Source organism: Colobus angolensis, unplaced genomic scaffold (genome assembly GCF_000951035.1).
Source record: "Colobus angolensis palliatus isolate OR3802 unplaced genomic scaffold, Cang.pa_1.0 Scaffold129, whole genome shotgun sequence".
Taxonomy (NCBI): Eukaryota; Metazoa; Chordata; class Mammalia; order Primates; family Cercopithecidae; genus Colobus; species Colobus angolensis.
Genome location: NW_012114141.1, coordinates 1,160,740 through 1,181,640, shown reverse-complemented (window position 1 = coordinate 1,181,640; position 20,901 = coordinate 1,160,740). Strand labels below are relative to the sequence as shown.

The following is a 20,901-nucleotide window of genomic DNA, read 5'->3' as shown; positions in this document are numbered from 1 at the left end:
TACTACAATGTTTCACTCAGTTTTAAACTAAAATCTTTCAAATCACAGCTGATAAATGTAGGCTTGTCTACAAAGCATTATTCTAGTTTTCTCCTTGTATGATCTACAGTATATATTAAAGTATATTTTGAAAATTACATAAATTGGCTTACATATGAGTTAAGAAGATTACCTTGGACACAGTACATGTGAAGAGGTTAGGTTTGTTGCAAATGCCTTGAAAAACTTTTAGTTTATATATATGATGGTTGATTTTATGTGTCAGCTTGACTGGGCAGTAGATGCCCAGAATTAAACATTGTTTCTGGGTGTGTCTCCAGGGTGAGATTAGCATTTGAATCTGTGGACTCAGTGAAGTAGATTGCGCTCCTCAGGCATCATCTAATCCCTTGATGACTTAAATAGAATAAAAGACAGAGGAAGGAGGAATTTGCCCCCTTGTTCCTGCCTCACTACTTGAGCTAGACATCTCATCTTCTACCCTTGGACTGGGATTTACACCATTGGCTCCCCTGGTTCTCAGTCCTTTGGACTGGGACTGAATTATACCATTGGCTTTCCTGGGTCTCCAGCTTGTAGACAGCAGATTGTGGGTCTTCTCAGCCTCTCTAATTTGTGAGCCAATTCTTTATAATAAATCATTTATCATGCATTTCTCTGGAGAACCCAGACTAATACAGTGCAGCCGCAGAGGAGATAAAGACGACCCTGGAAACACTAAGAAGAATGAAGTTACAGAAAAAACAAAGGATCTGTTCACTCCTTTGGAGCTTTCCTGTACTTATTTTAATTTGGTTTATTTATATGCTATTCTAAATCTATAACATATGGCATAAACATAAATAATGATGTCAAAAGCTGAGAGTATTCACAGTTCACTGAAAGCTGTCTTGAGAATGTTGCACTGAAACCCATTCCTGTTCTGGGCCGGGAGTTCAGTTAATGTCAATTTCTTACAATAAAGGACAGAGCAGCCTCTCTGCAGACAGCCCACCTGCTGGTGGTCTTGAGGCTTTGCGATTTTGGTGCTTTCCCAGTGGAGGAGAGAACAGGGCTGGGACACTTACTCCAAGATGGCTTCCTCATCACCTCACTGCCCATGCATTTCCCAGCCAGCTCAGTGAGGTATTGTGGTAGAGTGGCTAAAATGTTCCCTGAAAGGCAGTGTTAAGAACTCATTTGTAGTGCAGTGAAGCTTCCAGGGAAGAGACATACTTGGAAATCTGAGTCAGTAAATATGACTGTGGAAGGAGGTGTCCTACCCCAGATTTGAAGATGGAAAAGCAGAGAGAAGTTGTGTTTGGTGTTACTGGAGATTCCTGCTTTCTCCTGGTCCTCACCTCTTGAGGATATTGTGTAGTCACTTTTTCAAGGCAAACTCACCCCTGAGCCAGGTGTGGGCACACTCCTGATGTGCTGGCAGTGGCCAATAGTTTGAGGAAGACCTGACCCTGCTTCTGACTTGTAATGTAGAGGACTCATTCTGTTAGTGAGGGGACATGAGACAGATGAAGAAAGGCAGGTGCCTCAGCACCCAGGACAGGGGCCAAATGGCAGAGACCAGTAACGGGATTTGCCTAGGTTGTGCGTCACGAAGGATCCATTGGCTGTGCCAGCACCTTTGGCAAGAAGAGTTTGTGATCCACCCTGAGAACCTGCCAGATGAAGGACAGACCTCCAGGGAGGGTTTCAGAAACTATTCATATAAGGGCTTGAGGGGAGGTGAAGAGAATTGTCCATACCTTCTCCACAGTTCTACCTTGGGCTGGAGGCCTGAGAAATGCCTGCTGTTTGTACCTCCACAGACTGTTCTTCATCCTAACATGGGCCCTGGATGCTGGGGAAGAATGGCCTGATGGGGAGATGGAGATGGGATTTTTTAGCATGAATTTTAACCACAAACTGTCAGCAAATCTTAACCATATCACTTGGGTATCATGAAACATAGAAATGAGAAGGACCCACCACTGGAACAGATATGGTATGGTGCACATGAGATAATAGATGGAGAACTGTGTTGAGGATTTTAGAAGAAAGATTTCATATAAACTGTCTGTATTGCCTGTTACCTTATTATTTCTTAGATTTCATTTTCATATACTTCAAAGGAAAGGATATTAGCCAAGCATGGGACAAAAATATGCTGGCCCATTTTGGCTTACTGTAACCACTAAGCCAATACGTTATGATTTTTTTTTTTCTCCTGAGACAGAGCCTCGCTGTGTCGCTCAGGCTGGAGTGCAGTGGCACGATCTCAGCTCACTACAACCTCCACTTCCTAGGTTCAAGCAATTCTCCTACCTCAGCCTCCCAAGTGGCTGGGATTACAGGCATGCACCACCATGCCCGACTAATTTTTGTGTTTTTAGTAGAGATGGGGTTTCACCATGCTGGCCAGGCTGGTCTTGAACTCCTGACCTTGTGATCTGCCTACCTCGGCCTCCCAAAGTGCTGGGATTACAGGCATGAGCCGCCATGCCTGGCCAATTATGATTTTTCAATAGATATTTAGCAAATAGCTTGATACCTGGTTTGTTGCATAGAATTTATTTTTCCATTACCACAGTACCAGCTAATTACTTCTCATAACTGCTTTCTAATATATTGTATGCCTTATTCTTAAAGTATCTACTGATGAGTTACTAATTTATATATTTATAGAGGCCTATCAGTGTATTATTACTTGTGATTCATCTTCTGCTTGTCTAGTCTAGGTGTCATCAGGTGAGTTTCTTTGGAATGTTTTACTTATTCCAAAGTTATAGCACCAAGTTGTCTGGTGGGCTCCTTAGCTCACTGTTCCAAATCCTAAACCTGTGATCTCTTTGACTTCCTAGAATCAATAGCTGTGGAAACTAAGTGATCAACTTAAGATGCTCTTAATTGCAAATAACAGCAGCAGATTAAATGGTAGAGAAAATTTATTACCTTGCCTAACAAGAAGTCTCCAAAGTGAGTTGTTCTAGAGCCGGTTAACTTGGGTGGCTTGGCAGTATTATCTGGGGTTCTAGTTCTTTCTCTTTATTCCACCATTCTCAGTGTGGTTGGCTTTTGTAGTCAGGCTTGTCTTGTGGTTGCCAGGATGGCTGTAACACGACCACATATCCCGCCTTCATACAACAGTAACCAAACTCCAGAAAAGGTAAAAGGGACATATGGCATGTCACTCCCCTGCTTTTTTATCTTTACAAGAGTAGGGAAATATTTCCTACAAGATTCCAGCAGACTTCCCTTATGTCTCATTGGTGTTAAAAATATTTTCAAAAAACATGGAAGAGACAAAATATATTAGTGGATATTTTTTTCATTGCAGTGCTGGCCTTAACTTTCTATTATCTGGGCTACTTTGTAACTCTGTGGAGGCAGAGGCACACTCGAATATATTTGTCCAGCAGAGATGCAAATAATTTCTGTCTAGTGGAACAGATATCCCTGGTGATGATGGTTTATGGCCTTGTTGGGTATTAACCAGTTTTGTATCTAACTCAGCAATCATATCCCCCTGCCGCATTCACCCCCTACTCCCACCACTTCCTTTACCTAACAGGTCTGAGGAGGGCTGAGCCTCCCCAGAGGCTCATGGGGTTCTGGTGTCAAGGGAAAAGAGGAGGAGAATGGTTATGGGTAGGCATTTAACATTTCCTACCATACCAAGAGAACCCCAAGAGTGGGCATAGAGAAAGCCAGATTTCATTTAACACAGTTAGTAAATACTGTTGTTCTCTTTTTAAATCAGTAAGTAGTCAGCAACATATTCATGTGCAGCACAGGTCTAGGTATTGTGGGAATGTAAGAAGGTAGTAGAAAATAGTTATTTATAGCAAAGTTTTTACAGATAAACAGACCTACGTGAGAATAGTGGTTTATAGAGTCAAATAGACCTAAGTTTGAACCAGTAGGCTGTACCACATTGGGCAAGTTATTTGGCCTTTCTATGCCTTGATTTCCTCATCTCCAGATTGGGTATAATAGTAAAAAGATAGTAGTATAGTGCTTAGGATTATAACATCTGGAGTTATGGACCTCAAGATGAAGTGGCCTAGTGTTGCATTGTCTAGTTCTGCTCTTCTCTTTTCTCTCTATTCTTAGAAACATACTTATTCCTCTCTAATCCACTGAAAGGTTAAAGAGGCTAAAGATTATTTGAATTAGCGGAATTCTCACTGTCATATCCAGTTCTTCACTTTATATGCTGATTTTATAGGCCCGGTTGAGTTTCTGCCCATTTGTGTCCTATAAAGTAAACTATATGATCTTTATGAGTGACTTTTCTTTAAAATGTTCTTAGTCAGAATTTGCAGCTTTATTCAATAATTGAATAAAGCTGGATGGTTGAGGCCTGAACACTTTACAAAGGTAACTTTTTTACACTTGTATTATCATTAATTCTAGTGGTAAAATTATTTTTATAATTGATATTTCTGGTTTTAATTTATAATAGTAATATTAATTTGGTTGGCATGTACCTGAGAGTGATCATTTACTGAGAGAGATGTTTCCTTATGACCAGATGAATGTCTTTATTGGTAATTATTTACAATTATAAATAATTCTTTAGTAAAGTGACAATGGTTAGGTTTCCCTTCTGCCATCTGTTACAGTTGCTGGTGTACTTAAAAAACTCTCTAACCTGAGTGTAAGCATTATGAGATACTTAGCCCTGTCTTATGAATCTTTATATCTGTCACATTATATAGTATAGCACATAACATCTAGTTGGCACTCAATAATTATTTTTTGATTAATGAATGAGTCCTACTAGAGAGTATTCATCTTTGTACCAAGGATGGTGTTTTAAAAACCAATATGCATTTCTTGAGCATCTACTGTGAGTGAAGAACTGTGAAGAGGAAGAGATGATATTAATAGAAATGTGGCTCAAGCATTTGCTAAGGCTGCCAGAAGCATTGGTAGGGCCAGATCTTGAAATCTCTAGCAGACTGCAGACTCTATTCCAGAAGCAGTGCAGAGCCATTGAAGGACTTCAGTTGGTGTTTAAAGGACAGATTTTCATTTTGTAAAGCCACAACCCCATTTCTGACCTAAGGCTCAAGAATACTGCTCCCAGACTGGGTTCTCCTGTTTAAGCAGGGGAGCAGATATACTGCAGTCAATTTCTCCTTAAAGACTTTGACTCCAGTTGTGTCCTTCTTTTCCGTTATTTTTATTCAGGATTTCAGTTCTACTTTCTTTATATACCCCACAAATTATTAATTAGTGCTACCATTATTATGGGCTTATAAGCCAAAACTAGTTTAGATTTCCCCACTTTTATCAATCTCTTGGTTCACCACGTCTTCCACCCCATGTCTTCCTTCTGTGGTCATGTTTTTCTCTCCCTAAAAGAAATCCTTAAGTTATGTGAATGGTAAACACTCAGTTTCTTTGCTTGTTTCTTTGAAAATGTTTTTATTTTTTTCCTCATTCTTTTATAATAGTTTAACTACTATTTCAGCTAAATATGTATTATTATTTAGCTATTATTAAAAATGAAATTCCAGATGGACAGATATCCTATCTGACATTTTGAAAATATTATCTCACTGTCTTCTGGATTCTGTTATTGATGTTGAGAAGTCACTTTCTGTCTAACAGACATTCTTATTAAGGTAATATCTTTTCTTTCACTTGATTTTCAACATCTTCTCTTTGTTTTTAATTCTGCTTGGGATTTGTTTTGCTTCTGAACTTGTGAATTTGTGTCCTTCTAAATTCTGAAAATACCTAGTCATTCTCTCTTTGAATTTTGCTTCTCCCTGTTTTCCTTTCACAGTGCTTATGTTGGACCATCACTCACATTCTGTTCTTCGTTGCTATGCACTCCTTTTAGGAATCCATTTATATATATATATTAGAACTTTAAGCCCATATTTCAGATGTCTCTTATACTCTTTTCTATGTGTTCTTTTTCTTTATTTCTTTTTCTTTTCTTTTCTTTTTTCTTTTTTTTTTTTTGAGACAGAGTCTCACTCTTGTTGCCCAGGCTGGAGTGCAGTGGCACGATCTTGGCTCATTGCAACCTCCGCCTCCCATGTTCAAGCAATTATCCTTTCTCAGCCTCCTGAGTAGCTGGGATTACAAGTGCCTGCCACCATGCCCGGCGAATTTTTGTACTTTTAGCAGAGATGGGGCTTCGCCATGTTGGCCAGGGTGGTATTGAACTCCTGACCTCAGGTGATCCACCTGCCTCAGCCTCCCAAAGAGCTCGGATTACGGGTGTGAGCCACTGTGCCCAGCCTTTTCTGTTTTTAATCTTTTTTTCTTTTTGCACCTCAGTTGAAATATTTTTCACTAACCATTATGCCAGTTTCTAAGTCTTCTTTTCTGCTGTGTCTAATTTGATTTCAAACATATGCACTGAATTCTTAATTTTAGTAAAATTTTGTTTCAGTTTTAGAATCTTCATTTGATTCCTAGAAAATCTAGCTCTCTATTGAAATTCTCCATTGTGTCAATTATTTTCTTGAGCATATAATCACAGTTATTTTCAAGTCCTTGTCCAATCATTTCAATAGGTGGATCACTTGTGTATTTGTTTCTATATCTCTTTTTTTCCTTTGGTTTTTAATCATTTGGTCTTATCTTTTGGCATGCCTGGTAGTTTTTGAGTGAATGCTGAACGATATATGTGAAATATTGAGAGATGTTAGATGATATTATCTTTCTCTGGAAAGGGTTTATTTTTTCTTTTTTCTCTGCCTGACAGTTATATTTAGGGCAGATCACCTTGATCTAATCAGGAACTGAAATAGTTTAACTGTAGGCTGTAGGCTTTTGGAGGTTTGGTCTATTTTTAATTTACCTTTATTTCTATGAAGAAGTTTTTCAGAGCTTTCAGCTAAAAGCTTTAGTTTTTTACTAAGATACCTCTTCCTTTGTGGACCCTGAAATCCAAATTTATTGAATCTACTCAAAGCTCTGATTAAAAATTTAAAATAAACTTTATTTTTTAAAGCAGTTTTAGGTTCACAGCAAAATTGAGTGGAAGGTACAGAGATTTCCCTTATACCCCCTGCTCCCACACATGCATTGCCTCCCCTGTTACCAGCATTGCTACCGGCCATACATTTATTATAACAGATGAACTTACATTGACAGATTATCGTCAAAGTCTATAGTTTGCATTAGACTTCATTCTTAGTGCTGTACATTCTTTGAGTTTGGGCACATGTGTGACATGTAACCATCATTTTAGTACCATAAAGTTGTTGCATGGTCCTAAAAATTATCTGTGCTCTCCTTACTCATTCTTCCCTCCCTCTTAAACCTTGGCAACCACTTATCTTTTTGTTGTCTCCATAGTTCAACATTTTCTAGATTGTCATATAGCTGGAAACATATATGGATTTCTCAGACTGACTTCTTTTACTTAGTAGTATGCATTTAAGTTTCCTCTATGTCTTTTCATGCCTTAATAGCTCATATCTTCTTAGCACTAAATAATATTCTATTGTGTGAATGTACCACGGTTTATTTAACCATTCACCTACTGGAGGACGTTTTTGTTGCTTTCAAGTTTTGGCAATTATGAATAAAGCTGCTCTAAACACCATTGTGCAGGTTTTTGTGTGGACATAGTTTTTAATTCATTTGAATAAATACCAAGGAACGTGATTGCTGGATTATGTGGTAAGCATTTGTATCATTTTGTAAGAAACTGCCAAACTGTCTTCCAAAGTGGCTGAACCACTTTGTATTCCCACTAGCAGTGAATGAGAGTTTCTGTTATTCTCCATCCTTGTGAGCATTTGGTGTTGTCAGTGTCTGGATTTGGGACATTCTAATAGGTGTGTAGTGGTACTTCATTGTTGTTTTAATTTACATTTCTCTGATGACATATGATGTGGAACATCTTTTCAGGTTTATTTGCCGTTTGAATATCATCTTTTGTGAGGTGTCTGTTAAGGTCTTTGGCCCATTTTAAAACCAGCTTGTTTAGTTTCTTATTGTTTTATTCTATGTATATTTTGGATAACAGTCTTTTTTTTTTTTTTTTTTTGAGACTGAGTCTGTCTCTGTCACCCAGGCTGGAGTGCAGTGTCACAATCTTGGCTCACTGCAAGCTCCACCTCCCGGGTTCATGCCATTCTCCCGCCTCAGCCTCCCAAGTAGCTGGGACTAGAGGCACCCGCCACCATACCTGGCTAATTTTATTTTTGTATTTTTAGTAGATACAGGGTTTCACCACGTTAGCCAGGATGGTCTTGATCTCCTGACCTTGTGATCTGCCCGCCTCAGCCTCCCAAAGTGCTCGGATTACATGGCATGAGCCACTGCGCCCGGCCAACAGTCTTTTTATCAGATATGTCTTTTGCAAATCTTTTCTCCCAGTCTATGGCTTATCTTTTTATTCTCTTGACAGTGTTTTCTTGCAGAGCAGGAATTTTTTATTTTAATAATGTCTAGCTTATCAATTACTTCATGAATTGTGCCTTTGGTGTTCTATTTTAAAAGTTATCACCAAACTTAAAATCATCTAGATTTTATGACGTATTCTTTTCTAGCAGTTTTATAGTTTTACGTTTTACATTTTTTAGGCCTGTGATTCATTTTTGAGTTAATTTTTGCACAGGCTGTAAGGTCTGTGTCTAGATTCATCTATTGTATATGAATGCCCAGTTGTTTCAACTGTGTTCCATTGCATTGCCTTTGCTTCTCTGTCAAAGATCAGTTGACTGTATTCGTGCAATTTTATTTCTGGGCTCTCTATTCTGTTTTATTGATCTTTTTTTTTCTCCCCAATACTATACTGTCTTAATTACTGTACTTTATAGAAAGTCTTCACATCAGGTAGTATCAGTTGCCCAACATTGTTGTTCTCCTTCAAATGACCAAATATAGGTCTTTTGCCTTTCCATACAAATTTTAGAATCTGTTTATCAATGTCTACAAAATAACTTCCTGGGATTTTGATTGGGGTTACATTGCATCTATTGATCAATTTGGAAAGAATCCATATCTTGACAATACTGAGTCTACCCATCCATGAACATGGATTATTTTTCCATTTATTTAGTTCTTCTTTGATTTTCTTTTTTTCATTACAGTTGTGTAGTTTTCCTCATATAGATCTTGTACCTATTTTATTAGATTTATACCTAAGTGTTTCATTTTGGGGGTACTAATGTAAGCATATTTTAATTTTAATGTCAAATTCTACTTGTTTGTTGCTGGTATTTATGAAAGCAATTGATTTTTGTATATCAATCTTGTAATCTGCAACATTGTTACAATTACTTCTTAATTCCAGGAGGTTTTCTTAATTGATTCTTTTGGATTTTCTACTTAGATGATCATGTCATCTGTGAACACAGAGAGTCTGTTTTTTCTTTTTCCATCTCTAGACCTTTTACACTTCTTTTTCTTGTTTTACTTAATTAGCTAGGACTTTCAGTATAATGTTGAAAATAAATGATTAGAGGGGACATTTTTCCGTTGTTCCTGATATCAGGAGAAAAACTTCAGGGTTCTCATTGTAAAGTGTGATGTTAGCTGTAGGTTTGTTGTAAATATTCCCTATTTCTAGTTTATCAGAGTTATTGTCATGAATGGGTGGGTATTGGATTTTGTCAATTGCTTTTTCTGCATCTATTGATATTTTCATGTGATTTTTCTTCTTTATTCTGTTAATGTGATGGATTACATTAATTGACTTTCAAATGTTAAAGCAGCTTTGCATACCTAGTATAAATCCCACTTGGTTGTGGTGTATAATATGTATATTTTTTAGACAGCATCTCGCTCTGTCATCCAGGCTGGAGTGCAGTGGGGTGATCTTAGCTCACTGCTGCCTCTGTCTCCCAGGTTCAAGCGATTCTCCTGCCTCAGCCTCACAAGTAGCTGGGATTACAGGCGCCTGCCACCACACCCAGCTAACTTTTGTATTTTTAGTAGAGATGGAGTTTCATCATGTTGGCCAGGCTGGTTTCAAACTCCTGACCTCAGGTGATCTGCCCACCTCGGCCTCCCAAAGTGCTTGGACCACAGGAATGAGCTACCGCACCTGGCCTACAATGTTGGATTTGATTTGCTAATATTTGATTGAGGATTTTTGCATCTACATTCATCAGAGATACTGGTTTTTAGTTTTCTTGTAATGTCTTTGTTTGGTTTTAATATTGGGATGATGCTGACATCTTAAAATGAGTTAGGGAGTATTTCCTCTGCTTTTATTTTCTGAAAGAGATTATAGATATTTGGTGTAATTTCTTCCTTAAATATTTGGTAGAATTTGCCAGTGAACCCATCTGGGCCTGGTGTTTTTTATTTGGAAACTTATTAATTATTGATTGAATTTATTTAATGAAGATGGGCCTATTCAATTGCCTGCTTCTTCTTGTGTGATTTTTGGCAGCTTGTGTCTTTGAAGGAATTGGTTCTATAATCTATGTTATCAAATTTGTGGTTATAGATTGTTAATAGTGTTGCTTTTTTATTCTTTTAATGTCTACGGAATCTGTAGTGACACCCTCTCTTTCATTTTTGATTTTAATAGTTTTTGTCTTCTATCTTTTTATTTTAGTTAGGCTGGCTGGAGGCTGGTTGATTTTATTGATCTTTTCAAAGAACCGGCTTTTATTTTTATTGATATTCTTTATTGGTTTCTTATTTTCAACTTTATTGTTTCTACTGTAGTATTTCTGCTTACTTTGGATTTAATTTGCTTTTCGTTTCTAGTTTTCTGTGGTGGAAGCTTAGATAACTGATTTTAGATCTTCCTTTTTTTTTTCTAATATATACATTAAATGCTATACATTTCCCTCTAAGCACTGCTTTTGCTATATCGCACAAATTTTGATAAAGTGTGTTTTCATTTTCATTTAGTTCAAAATATTTTAAAATTTCTCTTGAGATTTCTTCTTCATTGTTTAGAAGTGTGTGGTTTTATATTCACATATTTTGTGATTTTCCAGTTTTCTTTCTGTTATTAATTTCTAGTTTGATTCCATTTTGATGTGAGAGCAGAAATGGTATGATTTCTCTTCTTCCAAATTTGTTAATGTTTTATGGCCTAGAATCACTTTCATTTTCTTTTTGAGTAATTCCCAGGGAATTTTTCTCATTTTTGTGTGAGCTCAACTGTGCATATGTGAAGATATTTGTATACTTTATTCAGCATTTTAGTTTTTTATGTAAAGATCTTCAAGTTTTCTAGTTCTTCATAAATCCATAAAATAAAGGTCTTAACTGACATAATTTACAGTACTGGCTTGTAGTCAGATTTAATAAATGTTACCTATTCTTAAATGTCATCAACAACATTATTATTTTCACAAGTATACAAAACTTGGACATTTGGGTAATAATAGATTACAAACTGGTCTATCAATTGAGGATATGGTTACTGGATATAGTACTATGTAGATTATGCTACAAAAACATAATAAAATATAGCCTACTGAAATAGTTGAAAGCATATCACCTTTCTCCAAACCAAATGTTCCCCACCTTTTAAAATCTTTATTTTAAAACTTTTGTTTCCTCAAACAGGCAAACTGGAAAGTGTTGTGACTTTGCAGCTTTTAAACATTGAAAGATATATCTATGGGAGTATATATTTATGTATAAATCACATGCAACAATATATATTATTTACATGGGGATTTAAACATTTTCTATTCTGCATGAAGTTGTGTATCTTTTTTGCCTTTTGTAGGAGGATACTTCATCGAGACTTAAAGTCAAAGAATGTATTTCTGAAAAATAATCTACTTAAAATTGGTAAGATTTTAAAAAGTATGAATTCTAAAAACACAGAACAGTACATTCTAGATATTATCATATCAAATTTAAGTAAATGGTACATGGAAGTGTTAGAGTAATCATTGGTTTATTTAAATTTCTCCAATTTTTAAGTATGTGTGCTGCTGAAACGAACACTAAATTTCCCAGGTTTCTTACCTGATGGGCCCAACAAAACCTAATTATTTTGTTTCTGAGTATCTGATATAAATTGAGGTATACAAATTTACCACATATTTGATAGATTTTCAAATATACTTTGAGTTCCCTGTGTCATGCCAGGCACATTACAAGTTATTAGAGTCTTTTTACTGGTTTGATTAGTTACTACGGGTTTCTCATTTATATTATTTCATCACAAGCAATAAGCGGTTATAGATAATTAAAATGTTGATATAATGGCTTTATTAACCTTTGGTTCTTCAGAACTGTACCTCTCCTCATACCAGCTACTGGATCATCTAATCATCATATAGGGTGTTCTTGGGGAAGGAAGGAATAAAAGCGTACAACTAGTTAGGCAAGTATAAAAAAGCTGATAGATTCAAATTTTTGTAGTCATAGTCATGTTCTTAAAACGTCTCAGATCTTTTCTTTAAAACTCTCCTTTATTATAAATTTAAGAAGAAATTCTTCCCCCCTCAGGTGAAATTATATATCATCTTGTTTAGCTTTTCCAAAATCATTCTGTTTGCCATTATTCAGACTTGAAATAGCTTTTTATATCTCATTGTCTAGTTTCCCATAATTCCAGAAGTAAAGAATTTTAGCTTACATAATTCACTTTCCTGGCTCTAAGTCTTCCTTCTCCTATAAAACTTATGTTTTTAAAGCTATTTACCAGCGTTGTGTAATTTAAGATACATTACTTCTCTTTCCTGTTAAAATACTATGAACCATTACATAATAAAATGGTCAAATTAGGCACTCATTCAGTTGTTAATTTCCAGGGCTAATTTTCTGTTGGCTTAAAGTATTCATAAAAATTAATTATTTTTTCAAGGAGATTTTGGAGTTTCTCGACTCCTAATGGGATCCTGTGACCTGGCCACAACTTTAACTGGAACTCCCCATTATATGAGTCCTGAGGCTCTGAAACACCAAGGCTATGACACAAAGTCGGACATCTGGTGAGTGGGCTAGTGGGCTAGACTCTTCATCTGCTGTCCTAAAAGAATGGTACATTTTGTCTTTCAGCTCATTTGGTTGCTGCATACATTCACTTTATCCCTTTGATGTGAATATTTCTGTGACCAGAGTAAAAGAAGGTCTTTTGCATTTAGAGCTTGATATATTTCATTAAACTAGTTTCAGAAATTCTCTTTATTCATTGATTAATTAGTTGGTTTTGGATTTTTAGTTCCTGAATCACAAGGGAAAGTTATTAATGTACTGTAAGCATTAAATTTTAATACATTTCTGTTAACCTATTAAATAAAGTATTTGTAACCCTAAGTACTGTCCTTATTCTATTTTAAGATTAACTTCAATCTCTGTGGGGAATGTACAGATTTTCTATATATTTTTTCTTTTTGTTACTTTTAAGAATTTTACTAAAGATACTGGCTTTAAGGACAAACTTTTTTTTTTTTTTCTTTTTTTTTTTGAGACCGATTCTTGCTCTGTCGCCCAGGCTGGAGTGCAGTGGCATGATCTCGGCTTACTGCAACCTCCACCTCTTGGGTTGAAGCAATTCTCCTGCCTCAGCCTCCCAAGTAGCTGGGACTACAGGTGCCCGCCACCATGCCCGGCTAATTTTTTTGTATTTTTAGTAGAAATAGGGTTTCACTGTGTTAGCCAGGATGGTCTCAATCTCCTGCGGTCATGATCTGCCCGGCTCAGCCTCCCAAAGTACTGGGATTACAGGTGTCAGCCACTGTGCCTGGACTAGGATAAACTAAATTTTAAAATTTCTGGATTTTCAGTGATAGATACATCTGTGATGTCTCAGTTTCTCTGAGCTCTTGTATCAAAGTAATTTCTCCTTCCTTGTTATGGAACTAGGTGAAATCTCACTGCAGAAGCCATGTGGAAAACTGTGTTCAGTATATTCTAGTGTAAGCAATAGGTCCTATTTCTTTTCCTTTGAAGAGGAATCTTAACATACTTTGCTGCTTGTTAAGGACTGAAAGAACAATCTAGCTGAGGGCTAGTTAATTAAGTAAATAATTGTATACAAATCAACATAAATAGTTCTGAGCTTTCAAAGATAAGCGGTGCAAAAGATGTGCTCACTTCACTCTTCTAAAGAAGACAAAGTAGAAAATTACGTTTTCTCTGGTTAGGGGAAAGTGAACCACAACAGGGGATATTGCTTAGGATTTTCACAAGGGTCGTTATCTGTTCCTTGTTCTCGTGCCTACCAAATGGGAGAGAACATTGTCAAGATTAGGTCTAGGTATGGCAGTTCCCCACAAATCCTGTCCTTTCCATTCAGTCTTGCAATTGTTCATTTCTAAATTATTGACAGTTTTTTTTTTTTTTTTAATCATTGGCTTACTTCTGCCCTGGAGGTCTTTTCCAATTCACCTATCATCTTCTCTCTTCTTTCCTTCTAACCCGCTTAACTACCACATCCAAAAGAAAAGGAAAACCCAAACCAAACAGAACCAAACATCACAAAGGTATTTTTAGAGGAATAACTAATGAGTTCCTTTAAATTTTGCTTTATTGAACTTCTACTATTTGCCCAGAACTATGTAACATCCCTTAGGTATAAAGCAAAAGTGATAGGATTCCTACCTATCAGGAGAAATCTTGCTTCTTTTGGAGTCCCTTTCTCTAGTTTGAGAAATCAATTTCGGGCTTTGCTTCAGATTGAATTTCAATTATGTACCTATATATCTCTTTACATCTAATTTTAAAAATTAATATTATAGACATTTTTAAATAGACTCAAATATATCTCTTTATAGTTTAAGGTTATATAGTATCTCAGAAAGATATTATGTTATGTCATCTGAATTAAGAGTAAATTAATTTACAAAGCCTATCATTTAAGTTTTTGGAATTATATGTAACAAACCTGGCTCCTTTTGACGGGCATCTGTATCTGCTTTCCAGATCAGATGAATGTCTCCTAGAAGATGAAAGCAAAGAACCCATGGAGAGGAAAGGAAAGCATAGAGTATTTGTCTCAGTTATGTCAGTGTTATTTCTTTTTTAAAAAAATTGCTCCTGCTGTTACTATTACTATAGTGGAGAATTATGGGATATCAGACAGTATTGCTGTAGTTTAGGATTACAAAAATGTCTGACTAAAGAAAAAAAAAACCAACCAAAACCTCCAAAATATAACAAATGCTGAAGGATTTTAATGTGTTTCTCTGAGCTTTAGGTTAGCTCTCCTTGAAGAGATTATTAACTTTTCAGCAAGTACAAGCTTAGGATTCATCATCATCCTGACCCCAAGTAACCACCTTATTATGGATTTAGTAATTACCTTGGTTGTATCAGAACCAAATTGGGCTTATCTGGTAATGAAATTTCTATTGCCAAACCTAAAATGGGAAGAATAAGAGAACTATTAATTATAGTGGCAGATACATACATGTGATGAGTAATCTTTAGTAGACATTCCTAGAAAAATTAGATGGAATGAGGTCGAGAACCTGTCTCTGAATCTCAGTGTGTAGCATCTGTTTATTGTGGATTTTTTTTTAGGATTGGAAACACTTATGAATAATTGACAAGTGTTTTATTTTAGCACTAATAGCTGTACATAGTATATTTATAATGCTTAAAGGAGAATTTGCTTAAAGGAGAATTGGCCTAATAGTAATTATGTTTTCATCTGTTAATGTTTGCTCATATGTAACATTATCTTCATTCTGAAATCTGTTAAACTTTTCCGGCTTCATTTATTTATAGCATTCATACAGGAAGTCCTTCTCCTAAAAGTGAGTTAGGTTCCAAAAGTTTATAAAGTGATTTGCAAAGTTAGGATAATTAGGTTTACTGAGGACAGTGCTTTGATCACAGCTGATTTGTATAAGCAATTGTTGAATACTCTTATACTCACAGGAGAAATACAAATATGAGTTGGGTTCCTAGGCCAGCTCATTAAATTGATTTAAACTATGAACAGTTAGAGTATGTTATTTTGGTAAGAGAAACAAATAAAGGACAACATTATTTGAATAATGGTACTGCAATTAAACAGAAAGAAAACAATATTTCACTGTTGGTCTTGTGTACTTTGTTGTGAGAAGCCAACCAGATGGCTCTTTGATCTTGTAGCCCCCATATTCTTTGAGTGATTTAAGTAAAGGGAACAGTGGTGGGAATAGTGGCAACATCCAGAGTGTACTATGAAGCTCTCAGGGTTTTTCTCAGAGATTTGGTGTGGAGGTTGGTTGGGTAGCGGACAGAGAAGGAGTCTAGTTCATGCCCAACATTGGACTCAGGCTCTCATGATCTTGCGGCCGAAGTATCAGACAAGGATTAGCTGTGGGTAGAAGAAAACAGAGAAGAACCAGCACCTGCCTGACCTGCCAGGACCAAGAAAGTATTCTCACAGAAGAACATTTCCAGGATGGTCAGGGAAGGGATGGGTACAACAGCCTATTTTTTTTGAGAAATACAGTCCAACTTGGCAGCATTTCCTGTAACTAAAATGGGGCCATCTAGTAGCTGGCAGCCAACAGCTTCATCAGCTCCCTCTTAGTGAAGAAAGCTCTGGAGCAAAAGGATTCATTTTTTTTCATTGCCCATGGCCTGGAAAGTTCTTATATGGGTTCAGAAGGAAGCTATTGACTAGGGAGTGCTTTCCTAGGGAATAAGCACTGGTGTCAGTTTTTTCATCCAATAGAAGCTTGGATAAGAAAACATTGCAGTCAGGTGAAGTATATTTGAGCATTAATATATTTTTTTTCAATGACTAGAATGAAATGGTTGATACAAACTCTGTAGATAGTACTAATTTGGCCTGATGAATTTTAAAAAGGTTAATAACATAGCTAATAAATCCTTGTTAAATTGATATTGATGGAGGAGTGACAGTACAAGATGGCTGAAAAGGACCCCACTGATCATGGCCCTCCCCAGGAACACTAGGTTTTAAAAAAATTTAAATTTTTAATTCTTGTGGGTACACAGTAGATGTATATATTTATGGGGTACATGAAATATTTTGATATAGGGATGCAATTCAGAATAATCACATCATGGTAAATGTGGTATCCTTCCCCTCAAGCATTTATCCTTTGAGGAAGACCAAGTTTTACAACTGTCTACACAGAGGAATCACCTTCATAAGAACCAAAAACCAGGTAACAGCTCAACCACAGTGGTGTAGAGGACCAAGTGAGATCTTGGAGTCCCTGATTCCATGTCTTAGCTCTTGGATAGCATTTCTGGACCTTCCCTGGGCCAGAGGGGAGCCACTGCCCTGAGGGATGAGTTCCAGGCCTGGTGGTATTCACCACAAGCTGAAGGAAGAGTCCTTAGGCCTTAATTGAGCATCAGTGGTAGCCTGGGAATATTCCCTATAGGCCTGTAGTGGTGGTGGCCATGGAGTGAAGCTCTTCTGCACATAGAAAGGGGAGGGAAGAGTGGGAAGGACTGTGTCATATGGCTTGAGTGCCAGCACAGCCACAGTAGAATAGAACACCATGCAGATTTCTAAGGTTTTTAACTCTAGTCCCTGGCTCCGGGAGAGCATCTCTGGACCTGCCCAGGACCTAGGAAACTCACACCCCTCAAGGGAAGGACACAGACCTGGCTGGCTTCATCATCTGCTGATTGTAGAGCCCCAGGGCCTTGAGTGAACATAGGTAACAGGAAGTGGTTACAGGGTGCCTTGCTGGCTTCAGGTAGTGTTGACCAAAGGAGTGCTTGTGTCACCTTACCTTCAGTTCCAGGCAACTCAATACAGAGACTCCATTTGTTTGGGAGAAAGTAAGCAAAGAGAACAAGAGTCCTTTGGCTTGTAATCCAAAGAATTATTCTGCATGTTATCTAAGACCACCAAGGTGTGGTACCTCTACAAGTCTGTAAGAACTACAGTGTTACTGGCTTGGGGTAGCCCCAATGCAAATGTAGCTTAGATCACAACACCCAAGTATTTTCAAATACCTGGAAAGCCTTCCTAAGAAGGATGGGTACAAACAAGCCCAGACGGTCAATACTACAATAAATACCTAACTCTTCAATGCCCAGGCACTGATGAACATTCACAAGTGTCAAGACCAACCAGGAAAACATGACTTTACCTAACAAACTAAATAAGGCACTAGGCACCAATCCTGGAGAAACAGAGAAATGCAACCTTTCAGACAGATAATTCAAAATAGCTGTTTTGAGGAAACTCAACAAAATTCAAGATAACACAGAGAAGGAATTCAGAATTCTATCAGATAAATTTAACAAAGACAGTGAAATAATTAAAAAGAATCAAGCAGAAGTTCTGGACTTGAGAAATCCAATTGACTGGAGAATGCATCAGCGTCTCTTAATGGCATAATTGATCAAATAGAAGAAATAATTAGTAAGCTTGAAGACAGGATATTGGAAAATACGCAGAGCTCTGAGATAAGAGAAAAAAGAAAAAAAAAAGAATGAAGCCCACCTGCAAGATCTGGAAAATAGCTTCAAAAGGCAAGTCTAAGAGTTACTGGCCTTAAAGAGGAAGTGGAGAAAGAAATAGGAGTAAGAAGTTTATTAAAAGGAATAATAACAGAGAACTTCCTGAATCTAGAAAAAGATATTAATATATAAGTACAAGAAGATTATAGAAGACCAAGCAGGTTTAAGTCATTAATAAATGATGTGACAAATTTATATACTCTTGTTTTGTTAATTCTGTGGGAGACTTGGAGAGGGAGGCTTAGCTCAGAATTTTCTTTCATTCCTCTTACTAAAAGAAAAATTTACTTGTGTTAACAAGTTCTTATTTCAAACATGCAAATTTATTTGGCAAGTATTAAATCTTATCACCACACTTCATTGTTTAAGTTGCTTTTTAAATTTAAGTCTTGGAATCCCTAGTTGAGACTAGTCTTTCTATAGGAAGTCAAATTGGGGTTGAATCTTTCAAATTCCAGGATTGGGCACTTTGTAGCAAGGAGCATCAGGGGCGAGGAAAGAGTTTGCCCATGAGAGCCTGGGCAGGGCCTGGGTTTCTGAGGAAAGAGACCTCTTTGGATGGGAGCATAAGGTAAAATGTCCCATGATCCATAGGGGCATGTGGCAGATTGTATTTTCCGAAAATGGCCGTCATAACATATCACTTCTCACATGTTCTTTTTATAATGTGATGTTGACACACTCTTATTGAGAGTTGGGGTCTGTATTCCCTCACTCACCTTTACTTTGGGTAAGGCTGTGATTATGGCAAAATTGATGCTATGTGACTTCTGAATCTAGATAATAAAAGCAACATAGATTTTGCTTGGTTCTCTTGAAATTCTTGTTCTTGGAACCCAACTACCCTGTTGTGAGGAAGCCTGAGTGGCACATTGAGAGGTCAACATGGAGAGGGCCACATTGAGAGGAATCAAGGCCTTTGATCTTTACCCCCACTGAGCTTCCAGCTGATAGCCAACATCGATTGGCCAGTCATGTGCATGAACCATCTTGGAAGTGGATCCTTAAGCTCAGTTGAACATCACCAGCAGATGCTATGGGGAGTAGATTCAAGGCTTCCCTGTCAGTCTCTGACCAAAAAGATTCATGATCAAAACGACTGATTATTGTTGTTTTAAGGTACTAAGGTTTGGGGTGGTTTTTTATGCAGCAGTGGTGACTGGAACAGGACTTCATCAGGAGAGCAGCAGGCAGGAGTTGAGAAGTAGCCTCTAATCTAGGCCTCCATATGACAATCTGGCAGTGTTCGTTTTCTTTATGTCAAAAGGCTCAATAAATTGCTTAAGAGAAGAGGCTTGTGCCAGGAGAGCAATCTGGCACTCTACTTGCTGGTCTGTTTGGTGGGTAGAACCCAAGAACATGGACCACAGCTGAGAACTTCCAGACCAGCAACTTTTCCATGTGCCTCAGAACTCTTCTTTCACTCCTCCTGACCTCGCCTTCTTTCTCCCAACCCCCACCCCAACATCTTCCCCAGCACTGGACCATCTGACTCCAGCCTTATCTTTCTATCACTCCCATGATTCAGTGGTATGCTGGAGTTCATACCAGCTCATAAGACCCAATTATCTACAATTCTTCTCAAGTCAGTGTTCACTGATGTCACATTAGTAACTTGAAAACAACCATGGTATTTATACCATGGAAATTTGTAAATTAGGGCTTCCCCTCCTATCTCAGAAAGGTGGTGTACCAGAACAGCTCATACCTTTAGCCTTACTCTTTCTTGCCCCTAGGGTAGTATTTGTAGAAAGGAAGAGACGTGAAGACATCAAGGTTTCTGTCCTCAAAGGAATGATAAACATATAAACAAATTGCTGTATACTGTTATAGTACAATACATATTCTGATGTATAAAGCGGAGAGTGATTGACAGCTGGGGATAGGGGTAGAGAGCATCAGCTACAGTCTTAGAGAGTGCATGATTCCTGCTCAGGATGGGGAAAAAATGGATAAGAGTTTGGCAAATGTATTTCAGGTAAAAAGACCCAATGTCAATGACCAAAAATGAGGGGTGCCCACTGGGAGAAGAGGGAGGGAACTATGTAGGGAAAGAAAGTGGCTGGCCAGAAGAACCATTTGGCCAGGGCCTTCTCATTCACAAAGGGCTTCAAATGTATGTGTTTAAAGTTATCTCCAAATGAGGTGGTATATGTTAAAGGTGTTTATTTATTTAATGCCAAAATTTCAGATATACCTCCAATTTTGAAACTTTTATTGTGGTATTTATTCATTTAAAAAATATACTGGGAATTTAAAAGTAGTTACAAATGACTTGGACCTTCTCTGACTCCTGAAAGACTCTGAGAAAAGGTATGAAAGGACATGGAAGCGTGAGAAAGCTCAGGGTCTTCTGATTAGCTGTAGGACAAAGTGTGTGTGTGGCAAGGAGGGGAGTGTTGGTACATTTGACTGAAGGGTGGGCAGGGGTCAGATGGTGAATGACCCATGTAATTATGATAAGAAGCTTGTACTCTTCTGGAGTATAAGAAACTGCTAAAGGCTGTTAAGCAGAGGAATGATGTATCCGTCAGCTTTGCTGCTGTAACAAAGAACTCCAAAAAATTCTCAGTT

The 20,901-nt window shown here is 37.4% G+C and overlaps 1 protein-coding gene across 3 annotated transcripts in view; it reads left to right on the top strand.

Annotated features, from left to right (window-relative positions):
- Positions 1-20,901, top strand: part of NEK11 (NIMA-related kinase 11) — a 339,525-nt gene that overhangs the window by 81,407 nt on the left and 237,217 nt on the right. For all 3 annotated transcript variants that reach the window (XM_011933680.1, XM_011933679.1, XM_011933681.1), the window contains exons 5-6: positions 11,657-11,721; positions 12,746-12,872. In XM_011933680.1, coding sequence (XP_011789070.1) covers positions 11,657-11,721; positions 12,746-12,872 — 192 coding nt within the window. The remainder of the gene's footprint in view (positions 1-11,656; positions 11,722-12,745; positions 12,873-20,901) is intronic.